Source organism: Electrophorus electricus, chromosome 4, assembly GCF_013358815.1.
Source record: "Electrophorus electricus isolate fEleEle1 chromosome 4, fEleEle1.pri, whole genome shotgun sequence".
Taxonomy (NCBI): domain Eukaryota; kingdom Metazoa; phylum Chordata; class Actinopteri; order Gymnotiformes; family Gymnotidae; genus Electrophorus; species Electrophorus electricus.
In genome coordinates this window covers 16,016,609-16,030,075 of record NC_049538.1, presented here as the reverse complement: position 1 = coordinate 16,030,075, position 13,467 = coordinate 16,016,609, and the positions used below count along the sequence as shown (strand labels likewise).

At 38.7% G+C, this 13,467-nt stretch overlaps 1 protein-coding gene across 1 annotated transcript in view; it reads left to right on the top strand.

Moving 5' to 3' along the window:
* The window catches only part of slc12a1 (solute carrier family 12 member 1), a 38,621-nt gene continuing 25,154 nt past the window's right edge, over positions 1 to 13,467 (top strand). Inside the window, exons 1-9 of the mRNA XM_027009882.2 lie at positions 1 to 559; positions 1,524 to 1,661; positions 1,791 to 1,866; positions 4,174 to 4,269; positions 4,474 to 4,613; positions 4,924 to 5,034; positions 5,345 to 5,456; positions 5,670 to 5,797; positions 6,119 to 6,203. Of these exons, the coding sequence (XP_026865683.2) occupies positions 317 to 559; positions 1,524 to 1,661; positions 1,791 to 1,866; positions 4,174 to 4,269; positions 4,474 to 4,613; positions 4,924 to 5,034; positions 5,345 to 5,456; positions 5,670 to 5,797; positions 6,119 to 6,203 (1,129 nt within the window). The 5' untranslated portion in view covers positions 1 to 316. The remainder of the gene's footprint in view (positions 560 to 1,523; positions 1,662 to 1,790; positions 1,867 to 4,173; positions 4,270 to 4,473; positions 4,614 to 4,923; positions 5,035 to 5,344; positions 5,457 to 5,669; positions 5,798 to 6,118; positions 6,204 to 13,467) is intronic.

Sequence of the window (13,467 nt, the reverse complement as noted above, 5' to 3'; positions counted from 1 at the left end):
GATACAGGATATATAAGCACCTGCAGCCAAGTCATATAATACCATGTTATTGTTCAACATAAGACCACTTTCTGAAACAATTAGACACATCTCAGCCAGAACTAAAAATTACTTTTGACCAGGTTTTTGGAGCCTTTTTGAGCTAAGAATACCAGAGTGGGCTTTTTGCAGCCTTGTTGAACTGAGAATTCTAGACTGTGCTTTTTTGCAGCCTTGTTGAACTGAACTTGGAGTGCTGCAGAATTAACAGAACTTTGTATCAGAGTCATTTTGCTACTGAACTCAAGCAACTATAAGACCTGCCAAACGATTTCAGATGGAGAACCCAGCATTTGAGAAGTCTAAAGATGATCCTCCACTCTACGAAGAAACACCATTCTCTAGTAATGGTTATGGTAACGGAGATCACCGGTCAGTCAGGCCATCAGTTGTTAGTGCGTTTGGCCATGACACACTAGACCGTGTACCAAATATCGACTTCTACCGTAATGCAGGGAGTGTGAGTGGGCATCGTGCTATCAGACCCTCACTGCAGGAGCTACATGAGGTCTTTGAGAAGGTCAGTGACAGACAGACACAGCACAACAGCTATTAAAGGATCAAGTTTCAGAGTTTTCTTCTTATAAAATATACAAAGTAAGCTGAAAATTTCTACTACACGATTATTACAGTTAAAACTATAGAACCAATGCATACAGTACAGGGTAACTAAATATAATAAGTTAGGCCTGAATAAATTTTGTCAGAAATGAGATCACTGAATGCTATGGTTTGAGTCAAATGTAATGGTTTGAGTCAAATATATTTTTGTAGATATATTCCAAAGCTTTTTGTACATATATTCTAAAACAGCCAAGAAAAGTAATTCTAGAAAATTTTGATTGGAACGACAAGAACAAAAAAAAAAATCACATAAATATGTAGGCATAGTGAGAGAATGAGAGGTCCAGTGTGAATTGCACAGCCAAAATTCAAGGGGAAGATGTTGATAAATTAACATTAACTTGCATATATTGTGCATAGACAAAGTAGATGGAATTGCCTTTCTGCTGTTTTAAGTGGTATTCTTGAGGATATTGTGAGGAGCCACCATTCTGCCTAACCAACATAAATGGTGCTGAATGACCAAATGCTTAAGCTCAATACTTTTCATAGCTATAATGCCATAGTCGTAATGGCTTTCACATTATACATGCCTGCCACAGTTATAATGTGAAAGCCATAGAGAAACATTTAGTTAATAAGTAACCATAGAACATTGCATTGATCTATTTGCCCTTAGTACCATAATTAATACAAACGAAGCCTGAAAGTGGTGCTGATTCAGAGAGTATGGAAGTATCTCAGTATGGCTTTGCAGTGTGCTTGCTAAATGAACAGTTACCACTTGGTTTTATGAATTACACATAAGCATTTGTCCTCGTCTTGCCAAGAGTAGTATTCATGTAATTGGACCACACCTTTGAGGCTCTAAATGGCACTGAAAATGTTTTACAATTTAAACTTTGCTTATTTACTGTCAGAATGGAGATTTGGATGTTCATGATACAATGGATGATGGGGAGGGAAGCGATGTCTTGCCGAATGATGATCTTGAGGCCATCGCTTCTCCAGAGGACAATGGAGGGGTCGTTAAATTTGGCTGGATTAAAGGAGTTCTGGTTAGTGTTACCCACTCGCACATTAGGTCAAAACCAGATCTTAATTTCACCAAAAGTGAAGAACTGTGTCATCCAACATTTGGCCATATTTGAGCCATGGCTGAATCATGGGTGTTATTTTCTCCAAAGGTGAGGTGTATGTTGAACATCTGGGGCGTGATGCTCTTTATTCGTCTGTCTTGGGTCTTTGGGCAGGCAGGATCAGGTAAACACACTCTCCACCACATTTTTCTTCAACTACATTCTTTTTTTAGTTCTTTCTATTTTGTTCCTCTCACTGTCAATGCTTACCATATCCTTTCATAGAAAGTTGAAAGCCCTGATCATGGTCCCATGAATAATACCTATTGAACACTAATGCTTGTGCTCTGCTGATGAGCTTACCTCATTTCATTACATGTGCTGGACAATAAAGTGATGTGGGGCAAGTAACCTACAGTTTTTTGGGTTTAGCAGGGGGACACATGGGCAGAGCTGAAGAGATTTCGAAATGAAACTCCACTCTTATGACTGTTCAAAATAGGGGTTTAAAAAAACATGCAATGTAATATGGGACATTGGTCAAATAAATGGAGCCCCCCCCCCCCCCCCCCAAAAAAAAAACAAACTCCCAAAACCTTTTCAGTTCAGTTTCAAGAATGAAAAGTGTTTTTCATAAAAGTATTTTACTTCCTATTTATTTCCTGTTTGTCAGTACACCATGCCTTAAATAATCAAATGATGAACTCTGAATGCTGCAACTGATTCTAGTAGTTACTAATATTGAATTGTACTTGTCAATTTAATTTTACTTGATACAATTGTATATAGTATCAAGTTATCCTGAAATAATTTCTGGCTATGGAAATAATGAATATATGGCAAGATCAACACAGTCTCAGGGACAGAACTTCCCTGTAACAGCTTATGCCAACCCTGCAATTATAGCGTCTGTCCTTCAGCATGTGGTCAAAGTGGTGGCTGAAAGACAGAGCAGGATCAGCCAGCAGGGGAGAAATCACACCTCAGGTGGCGAGGACGCAGTTATTAGCAGCAGCATGCATGTTGCACTTCAGAGGCCATTGGTTCAGAAAGGCATTCTTTTGCACTACCAGACAGATATAGGCAGCCTGCCTACTGCTGCAGGGCATTGACTAGTTTCGTGGTATATACCTAATGGCAGGTTGAGAGGTCACTCTTGTGGTTAATTATTCCAAAGCTCTAAGTGACTAACAGCTGCAGATCAGGAGTCTCACAATGGTCATTATTGCTGGCTAGAGAACTCAGACCATCATTGTAGCTAAAATGATAGCATTACCTAAAAATAATGTATGCAGCAATAAAAATGTACCAGTTGTTAATAAAATTTCAACCCCCCTGAGACATAAAATGTTTAGAAGAAAATTATATTCATACTCATTGTGTGACATCCAAATTGATAATAGTATGATTTTTAGTGTTATCATATTAATTACTAATACTATTCAGAATTATTGTTAGCTTCACTACCTATGAATCTGTAAAGTATTTCTTTGTTCTAGCAAACATGGCAAATAAAAGATAAAAATATTTTATCAAATATTATTTCACCAATAAGGGAATACATACAATAAGACTTCCAAGATACAGAAATGTTTCAAGAAACATTGTTGGCAGCTTCATTTATAAGTTATCAGGAGCAGCTGACAAGAACCCTTATATTACTTAGAGATGGCACAATACGAATTTTTCTGTACTGATCCGATATGATATCTTGTGTTTGAATGTTGCCTGAGATCGATACCAATCCGACACACACACTTCACATACAACTGGCACTAAGTGAGCAGACAGAGATTATGAGTATTATGTATGATGAGTCTCTTTCATTGAGCCTTTTCATGTGATTTGAATATACTAAAGCCATAGAGTAATTAACTTTATGAAAATAGACAAGGAGAGTGCTGTACATGTTCAGCTATTCTTTCTCCTGTCCAGTTCTGTTTCTATTGGGGCTCTGCTGTTCTTTCCTCGACTCCGAACTTGCTTTACTTCAAACTTCAAACAGTTCATTCATTCATTCATTCATTCATTTATGTATTTATTTATTTAAAGATTAATAAACTTGAAAGCAGTGGCAGCACAGAAGCCAAAGAATATATCAGTGAACGGGAAGCCTCTGGAAATGAGGAATAGATTAGCATTCCAGAAGAAAAGCACCAGAAGCATATGAGTAGTTACAGAAATGTTTAACAGCAGCAATAAAGGGTAGAAGATGCTCCATAAGATACAGTCTTTGTGAAATTGATGGTATTCATGTTTTTTTCAAATATTTTTCAAAATTACTTAAATGTGTGTTTTCTTTGCCTGTTTACAGAGGCCTTAGTTTGTGTTGTGGGTTAATGGGGTTGAAAACTAAGATAAGGCCAACACTGGCAATAACACAGTATCTGTGTATGAATCTATGTTTACCATTTTCATCAAGTTTAACTGGATTTTTGTTTCTCAACTGTGAATGAAAATGTGGGGTTTAATATTGTTCTCTGTGTTTCAGGACTTGGAATTATTATTATTATTCTAAGTATGGTGGTGACCACTCTCACCTGTCTGTCTATGTCGGCTATCTGCACAAATGGTGTAGTCCGAGGAGGTATGCAAGTATAAGCAAACACACCTAAACAGACAAATTCATCAATATTGAGGACACTCACAAAGAGATCTAAGATAGGGATTACTTGCATGCTCACACATTAACAGGCACAACACTTTGTGGGTATGTATATGTCTCATCATGTAATTTGCATTTTCATATTGTTGATTTATTTAAATTGTTCCTGTACTGTTGCACCTCCAGGAGGGGCATACTATCTAATCTCCCGTAGTTTGGGGCCTGAGTTTGGAGGTTCGATTGGTCTGATCTTTGCTTTTGCCAATGCCGTGGCTGTAGCCATGTATGTCGTAGGATTTTCTGAGACTGTGGTGGATCTTCTCAAGGTACAATTTCTCAAACAGCAGTATTGTTCCTCATTTTATTTTGATAAAGATTTTTCTTATGAGTATAGGTTTGAAAGCTTTTTTTAATTACATGCATGGTATGAACGCTGAGTCAGATTATACTGAAGATTCGAATAGTAGTCATACTCAGTTTATGGACCGCTTATACTACAGTGTTTTTCTGCTCTAAGTCACTGGATTAAAGTCCTCAGCTTCTCATATGTTGAATAAGAAAGAGGAACACATAATTCTTTATTCTATAAACAGGTGATAGTGTATCAGTGCTGCTGGTGGTGATTTTGTTTTTTAGGTAAATGATGCCATCATGGTAGACGAAGTGAATGATATCAGGATTGTCGGCTGCATAACTGTGGTGCTCCTGCTTGGGATCTCGGTGGCTGGAATGGAGTGGGAGGCCAAAGTGAGGTCCACACATGTGGCACATGCCTGCTGCACAATCACAATTTTTCAGATTTATTTTTAAGGATAATGGTTGTGCTTGTATGTGAATTTTGTGTGTTTAAGATGTCAATTTCAAGATTTAATACTTTACAGTGAACATTTTAGATGTATTCATTCCTCCTTTTCAGATGCACCATAAAAATATATTCAACATTAATTAATTGAAGAATCTGATAATAACAAAATACTGACATATGTATTTTTTTTTTCCTCCTCAGTGGGTACTATTAAAAGTGCATTGACAGGTCTCTCTCACTGTATTTTTGTAGGCTCAGATTGCACTGCTAGTGATTCTCTTGCTGGCCATAGCAAATGTATTTGTGGGCACAGCAATCCCTGCCACTGAAGAAAAGCGTGCCAAAGGCTTCTATAGTTACCAAGGTGACTGAAGTTTTTGTAGAAACACTGTTGCTATCAATGATTAGAGCTTCATATTTCCCTGCATGTGCAAGTTTTCTGACACACCATATATACAATTATTTTTAGGTAAAGATTGTCCTTAGAAGTGGCTAAATAATAACAAAATAAATGTAAATAAATATATAAATATACAGTTTATAGACCAATATAAACGTTTTAATGTCTTCACTGCAGCATCGATAATGGCAGAAAACTTCACCCCAAACTTTCGAGATGGAGAGACATTTTTCTCTGTCTTTGCCATCTTCTTCCCTGCAGCAACAGGCATCTTGGCAGGAGCCAACATCTCTGGAGACCTAAAGGTAGGATAGAAACATATATTCCTTAATATTCTCCAAATTAATTGTCATCAGAAAACATTCCACAACTGAATGAATCCCATTTTAAAGGAATCCATAGCAAAAAAACCTTAGTGAGTCTGCACTAAGAAGTGCACTAATAACTTGCAGTAGGCTGTGCTTAGTAGTGTCTAAAGGGGTGTTTGTGACTGACTATGCCTTCTGTAGCAGTTGACCTTGGGCTAGATTTCTGGGCAGGCACCATAGGTTGGAGAAGCCAGATCTGTTCTCTCTTTTGCCTGCTCTCAGGCTGCTTTAATAATATGAATATGTATATGATTACAGGACCCTCAAGGGGCTATTCCCATTGGCACCTTGCTGGCCATATTTATTACAGGAATTACCTACCTTGGAATCGCTCTATGTGTCAGTGAGTACAGAGCCACAAAACACCAGCCATAGCTAACCATGTAATGTTCATCTGGGCTAATCATATAGAATGCTTATATTGCACATAGCTTTTCAGAATATCTAAAAAACCATGCTCTACCATGCACTAGAGCAAAGCCTAAGGGCCTGATTTATTATGAAGGAAGCTAAAATTGTAGGGTGCTATAATTTTTGGTTGATTTATCATGACCTACTTCACCCACTTCAAAGACATCATCCACAATTTTGGAGGCACTATTATAAAATACACCCAGAACATTTCAACCAGAGAGAAATATAAGCATGAAAATGATTTCCATCTATAGCCCTGAAAACATTTGGGAACCCACTATAGAAATCCATGTTAGATGTGTAACCCCTCTGTGTCTGTCTGTGATCTAATACATGTAATCATGCTTCTCCACACAATAGCATCAGATTCAGGCATAGTACTGTATTTATTGTCTTAATAATAACAAGATACAAAACAAAAATCATTGGGATCATAAAAATACCTAGACTATGGCTCTCAGCTTCTGTTCAACATTAATTCCATGAAGCACCTGATAATAACAAAGACAAGTCTAAAGAGTCTAAAAATTTGTTTTACCATTAAGAGAGAGGCTATTTTTTTTAAACTATCCAATATTAATATATATAACAATTTGTAATGGGTATAGTTTGTAAAAATGCAATCCACAGACATTAACAAACTAATTTACAAAGTTTACAACATTTCTATAGTGCTACTTTATTTTTTAGGATCAGACCTAATTACCTTCTGGCCATCTGCATGACAATGACCGGTAGAGAAATCACATCAAAGAATATTGCACTCAGAATTAAACATTTAAGCTGTAGATTAACCACAAAAATGAATGACATAATATATACTAAACACAATATTTTTGGCACATCATTGCCCTCAACAGTGCTGACAGTGCAAATGTAAGACCAAATTGGGAAATACATGCAGCTCTCACCACTGTATTCTGGAATAAGCCAGATGGCAACAAGTGGGGGACAGCCAGAGTTTTTGTAGTGTTCTATATCTTTTATTTCATTAGATAATAACAATATAACATGACTTAAAAGTTGATATGCTTTCATTAAGGTTAATAATTCTCTCGTGAAATATTCGATCTGTTGATGATCTCTTTGATTGCTACAGCATTGTTTGTGAGAAGACATGACAGAAGAAAGTAATTGCACCTTCTTCTTGAAGTGAAGTGGGTTGCACTTCCACTAGTCCATTGTTACAGTCTAGTCATTTTAAAATAATAGTTTAATTGGACTCTTCTCAAATTGAGCCACAAGACCAAATATGAAAGGACACTTAAAACAAACTAAAACATAATTATTTTGAAGATAACTAATAAAACACAATTCCAGATAGGACAATGCTAAAACATTAAGGACAATAAGGTAATAACAAGAGCAATCATAAAAATGACCAAACAGCAAAGAAAGAAAGTAAGGTAAACACATGTTGCCCATCCTCTGAAAATTAAACTACAGCAAAACAGAATCTATTCCTTACTTGCATTACAACAACTGGTTAATATTCATGTTTGTATCATCTTCCTGGTGCCCACTAAAGTGAGACCACAACAATCTAAATATAGCCACTTTTCTTAAGTTATGTCATCTCCACCATCCATCTCTCATTAACAAGAAAGAAAGCAAGCAAGCAAGGCTATCTGTAGAGAACCCATCCACATAGATCCGTGAAGGAGGGAGGGAAATAGCAAAACAATTATTCGCTTAGGATTTTATTTAATATATTTCATTTTATTTAATATATTTCATATATTGTAGTGTGAAGAAGAGTGATCTGACTCTGGTCTGGTGGTCAGAGCATGTTTATCATTTGGAAAACCCAGGTTTGACACTTTGTGTAGTTGCTTAGCCTTTGTCACACACTGCAAATTCAATTTTGTATCGATCAGCTATCCATTTAACGTCATTGTCTGATAGAAAGTTCTCTGAGGAGGGATGATCTTTCAGGAACTCAATGTGGACAGTTGTAAAATGCTGGTTCAGCTCATTTTTCAATCTGTCCAAGGAAGGGAATAATAAGTTACATTCACTTAGTTATCACCACTTTGATTGCTTGCGCCAAATGACATTTTAGTGACATAGTCCTTTACACATTTTTGCTTTTTCCACAATGATAGTCTTGGTTGGTATCATAAATATTTTTGGTTTTCTCATACACCTCTGCAAATGGCCCACCATTATGGCCCACCTTTCATTGTGTCTTCTACAGCTTCCTTGAATTCTACTATTAGGTCATATTTTCAGTTTATTTTTTTCAGAATGTTGTGGAGATCATCTGTTACAGAGAGTAGGCTCTGGAATATTAACAGAATATAGACTGTAAAATTTGTTCAGCTATTTGTGCAATCACACTAGCATTGGAAAACTGATGTTGGATAGACACTGAAAGATAACAAGGATGTTGCTTTTCATGGCATTTTTCACTTTGTCATGCTCATGTTGGGAGTTTTTAATATAATGTTAAATCCTGCACTTCCCGCATCCAGCTGAGCCTTTGCATATTTCTGTTTCCCGAGGGACTGATTATATCATGACTTCATTTTCAAGATTGTCTCCTTCATGTTTGTCATCACAAATGCAGGTTATGAGGAGCCTGTCCACTTCCTATTCCTCCTGTTATAGAGTGAGCTTGTGAGAGAGTCCTCAATGAATGGACTGAATGGACCTAAAAGTGTAACGTGAGGTGCCAGGGTAGGATGCGGGGATGAGTCATATACAACGCAATGACACGTTTATTGAAACAAAACAAGGACAACTACGTGGCCCTCAGGCTAACAGGGTTCAGACATCAACAACATTCACATTTAAACACGAGACATATATACATGCGCACTAAGAATATACAACGAGGAGCAGGTGTGAAACACAGGAAGGGCGTGGCCATACAGATGAATGAACAGACACACACACAGGGAGATGCATAGGAGGAAGGGCCATACTGTGACAGAGCCCTTTCAGACTGGCACGACTCCCGGTGCGCCAGCCTATCAGGCTATGGCCCCGAAACCAACACCAAATGGAGAGGCCGGAGCACCGAGCGACCCGACGTGGCCCAGCGTGAGCAGGACAGAGGGGAGAAAGACAGGGACCAGGACGACAACAGACACAGGGACAGAAACACTGACGGGCACAGGCACTGACACAAAGCGGGACAAAGCAACTGGCACAGTAATTGAGACAGGAATAGATACAGTGATCGGGACAGTTACATGAACAGGACTATATAAAAAACTATTAAACAGTCCGGGGAAGGTAACAGGAGCCCTAGCCTATCGTTGGCTGGGTCAGAGTTCGCCATGGCTGGACGGGATCCTCTTTTGTTGGCTTGTGCACGGTGACTGCTCCGGTTTCAGCGCACACGTATCCAGAGACACACCAGCTGATTTGTCTGTCTTGGGGGTGGGCTTTGGTGGCGCTGCTCTCTTGCTTACGCATAGGTGCTTGAGCTCTGGGCCTGTGAGCATTCGCAGATGGAGTGTCCTCATCTGATGACGATGCCTCCCTGCAAGCTCCATTGGGCAACCTACTTGTTCCAGAGTGGCGCCTCCTGGGTGGAGCCTTGGGTGGTACCTTGGGCGCCAGAGGCCCTTCGCTCTCGGAATCCGCCGACGTGGTGTCCATCACCGTGGAAGAATCCCTATGGAGGACCTCCTCCACCTCCATCACTGGACTCTTCCCCAATTGACCTCTGAGTCTAATCAGAAGCTGATGTAGCTATACTCTGATCGAAGGCCGACGTCTGTATAGCCCTCACTCTGTTCATGCTCCCTGTAGCTCTCCCGGTAGTCCCAGTAGGGGTAATAGGACCCCTCTGGACCTGGATACTGGTCCTCCTTGTACCAGTTCTTATAGTCCATCAGGGGCTTGTAGGACTCCGCAGAGTCCACCCCTGAGCTACACCCAGGGCCCCCCCAAAATTTTCCAGGAGCTCTCTCCCCTGTTGTATCAGTACAGAGAATGCCCAAGAGTATGGAAGGTTTCCCCGTAACAGCTGGGGAGGAACAGTTATACACCTTCTTCCCCTCCTTCTTTTTCTTTCCCGGCATCCTTTGGCGGTCGATGTTTCTGTAATGCAAGGAGGAAGTGCAGGATGCAGGGCTGAGTCATGTACAACACAAAACAAGGACATCTATGTGGCTCGCAGGCTAACAAGGTTCAAACATCGACAACATGCACACTTAAACACGAGACTTATATACACGCTCACTAATGATACACAACGAAACGAAGAGCAGGTGTGAAACACAGGGAGGGCATGGCCATACAGACGAACGAACACACACACACACACACACACACACACACACACACACACACACACACACAGGGAGACGTTTGGGAGAAGGGGCCATACTGTGACAAAAAGGCTAAAAACGCCAAATTAAAATTGTTTCTTACCACTTGGCCAGGATCTTACATTAATTTTGGCATGCAATGTTTAATCATATTTCACTAAAAATTACAAAGAAAACTGCTAGCATCCTAAAACCCATGTGCTATTGAAAAAAACATATAGGTTAATGTCTTTAATATTTTAAATGTAATACATACTTCTGCTTTCTCTAGAGAGTATGGCATTGTGAGACAAGTGACACAATGACTGGACTATCAGCTGATGGAGGGCGTTAGGCCATTAGAAAGCAGTGACTGACCTTCACCCATACTCAGTGCAGTCTATTCCACACCAGTGCTTCTAGAAGGTCTTTGTCAGCACTGTTTTGGCTGATTGTGCATGTTGAACCAGTGTCGGCGTTCAGCCATGAGGGAGTTTTTTGATTGGCTGTTCAGTCTAAATTTGAGTTGAAATGAAACGATATAGAAATAAACTACATTAAAGTTTTTTTTTGTTGCATTGTGGTAACTGATATTCTGAGAAAGTGTGCCAGGCTAATATTATATTTTGCTACTTGGAAAACAGTTTTGCTGTGCAAAGTATCTGGAGAACTGGGGGAACATTTGTGATTACCTAGTCATTATCTTATGCAATTTTATGGAAGGAACAAGCTCAAGAGGTGTGAGTCACCCAGAACTTTATACTCATTATAAAATAGCCTGCACCTTTGGGAAGCAGCAGATTTCTTTGGAGTTATGAGGGTGTGTCTACAATGTCTGCCCTTTTCTCAGCTGTCTCTACATGAAAACCTAGGAGTTGCTTGAACTTGTTGCATTGCTATTTGAAGCAGACTTAAGGTGTCACACATGTCTTCCAATGAATCCATTGAAATAATGCCATAGATTAGTAATATACTTAATTCCTCAGTTTCCTGCAAAACTATTTGAAGGCATGTTCCGTGTACTGTGGTCCATTGACAAAATAGGGATGCGTATTCTTGAACTTCCTGTGTGACTGCTTGGCTGAACACAGCACTGTGCATTTAATCAACAACTGGAATATCTGTCTACAACAGTCAATATGTATTTAATGTGATCTTGGTCCAGTAGACACTCTCTGACAAGATGTTTTCACTAGACATTGGAGGCTATAATTGAGCTATTTTAGAATATCATTCATTACAGAGTCTTGGATGAGTACTTGTCTGCCATTGAATATAATTCATTCCTGCACTGCAAGCTCATATTTTAAAGACCTGTAAGCATATAAATAAGTAAAAAAAAAATTTCCATTTATATTTTACTTTTTAAACTGACCAGAGTGTCTAGGAATATATGTCTAGGAATAACATCTGAGATTCCCATCCAGAACAGAGCAGTCCTAGGAACAGATAAAATACTACGTATGGTCCCAGAGGCCCCAAGCTTGAAAGGAAAAAAACATGACAACACACAATTAAATTTAGGGAAATTTGTGTTGAAGCTCATGAGTCAGGGAGTATTAAAACTGCTACTTATTTATTATTTATTATTAAAAAGGGTAATAAAATAAAAGGGTAATAATTAATAACTTCCAATCAGGTAGAACAGCAACAATCCTGCCTTAACGAGGACCCAAGTTTATTTTGCCCTCGCGCACAGTGAGGATAGTAAGAGAGGCAAAAAATCCCCTAGGATCAGTGTTGGAGACTCACAGGAAAAAGTAGTATCTTGAGGTCACCAACTCTCCAAAACTACAAACAGACTCCACTTCCATGCCAAACAATTATTTGGAAGTCATCGAATTACCAAATGACAAATATATCTGCCTAGAGTTTGCTAACTGCTACTGTTCTATGGGCAGATGAAATGAAAATTGAGCTTTGATCTTGAGCTTGGATCTTCCAACAGGACAAAGGATATGTCCAGATCAACAATAAAATAATTTACTGAACACAAACTTAAGCATGTGGTGAGCTAAAGAGGAGAGTGCTCAAGAGCAGACCTATGACCCTGGATGATCTGGAGAGATTCTGTAAAAAGGAATGGTCTGCATTCTCCAACCTTATAAGTTGTCAAAGGAGAAGTGCTGCTTTATTGGAAAAGGAAGGTTGTACAAAGTATTATAAGCAGGGGTGGCAATCATTTTGGCACATGTTTTTTGTTAAAAATAATTATTTATGATGTTTTTTTTCTCAGATTAAATTTACTTCAATTAAAGGTTGGATTTTTCTGATTTGTTCAGTGTGACATTAAGTTAAATTCACCAAAGGGAGAACTGCTTATAACCCCTTTACTCATCTTTACCAGAGGTGCCAATAATTCTGGAGTATAGGCATGTATGGTAACAATGAATCCCGTATACAATGGCTAGCTTCATGTTCAATGTCTCTGTGTTTTGAAACAAAGCTGATGAGTCTTTTGTCTTGCACCAGTGTTTAGCCCAAACCCTGTGAAGCATACGATTCTATTTTCAGGGGCACTCTATGGGTGTAGTATTGTAGACATGCACAGTAATTGTTGACTTTAAGTGTAGATTTATGGTTGCTGTTGTTAGACATCTTGGCATCTCAGATGTCCTGGTTCCTGTCTATGGGCAGGAGATGAGACAGTTCAACCTTACCAAACCAATCTGTAATCAGAGGAATAAGGAGTATTCCTTACATTTGGAAGAAACCAATACCATAGGAAGAGGGGGTGTGTTACTTTTTGAAATATGCTCTATGACATAATTTGAATGTTTGATAATATCAAATTCCCATAACTTCATATTTTAAAAGAAAATAATAGTAATAATTAAAAAATAGTAATAAAAAAAATACAGTTATCAAAAATGTAGTGTGGCATGCCATCGATGAGCTTGGATGAGCATGATGCCCCTGCTCTTTCTTGTG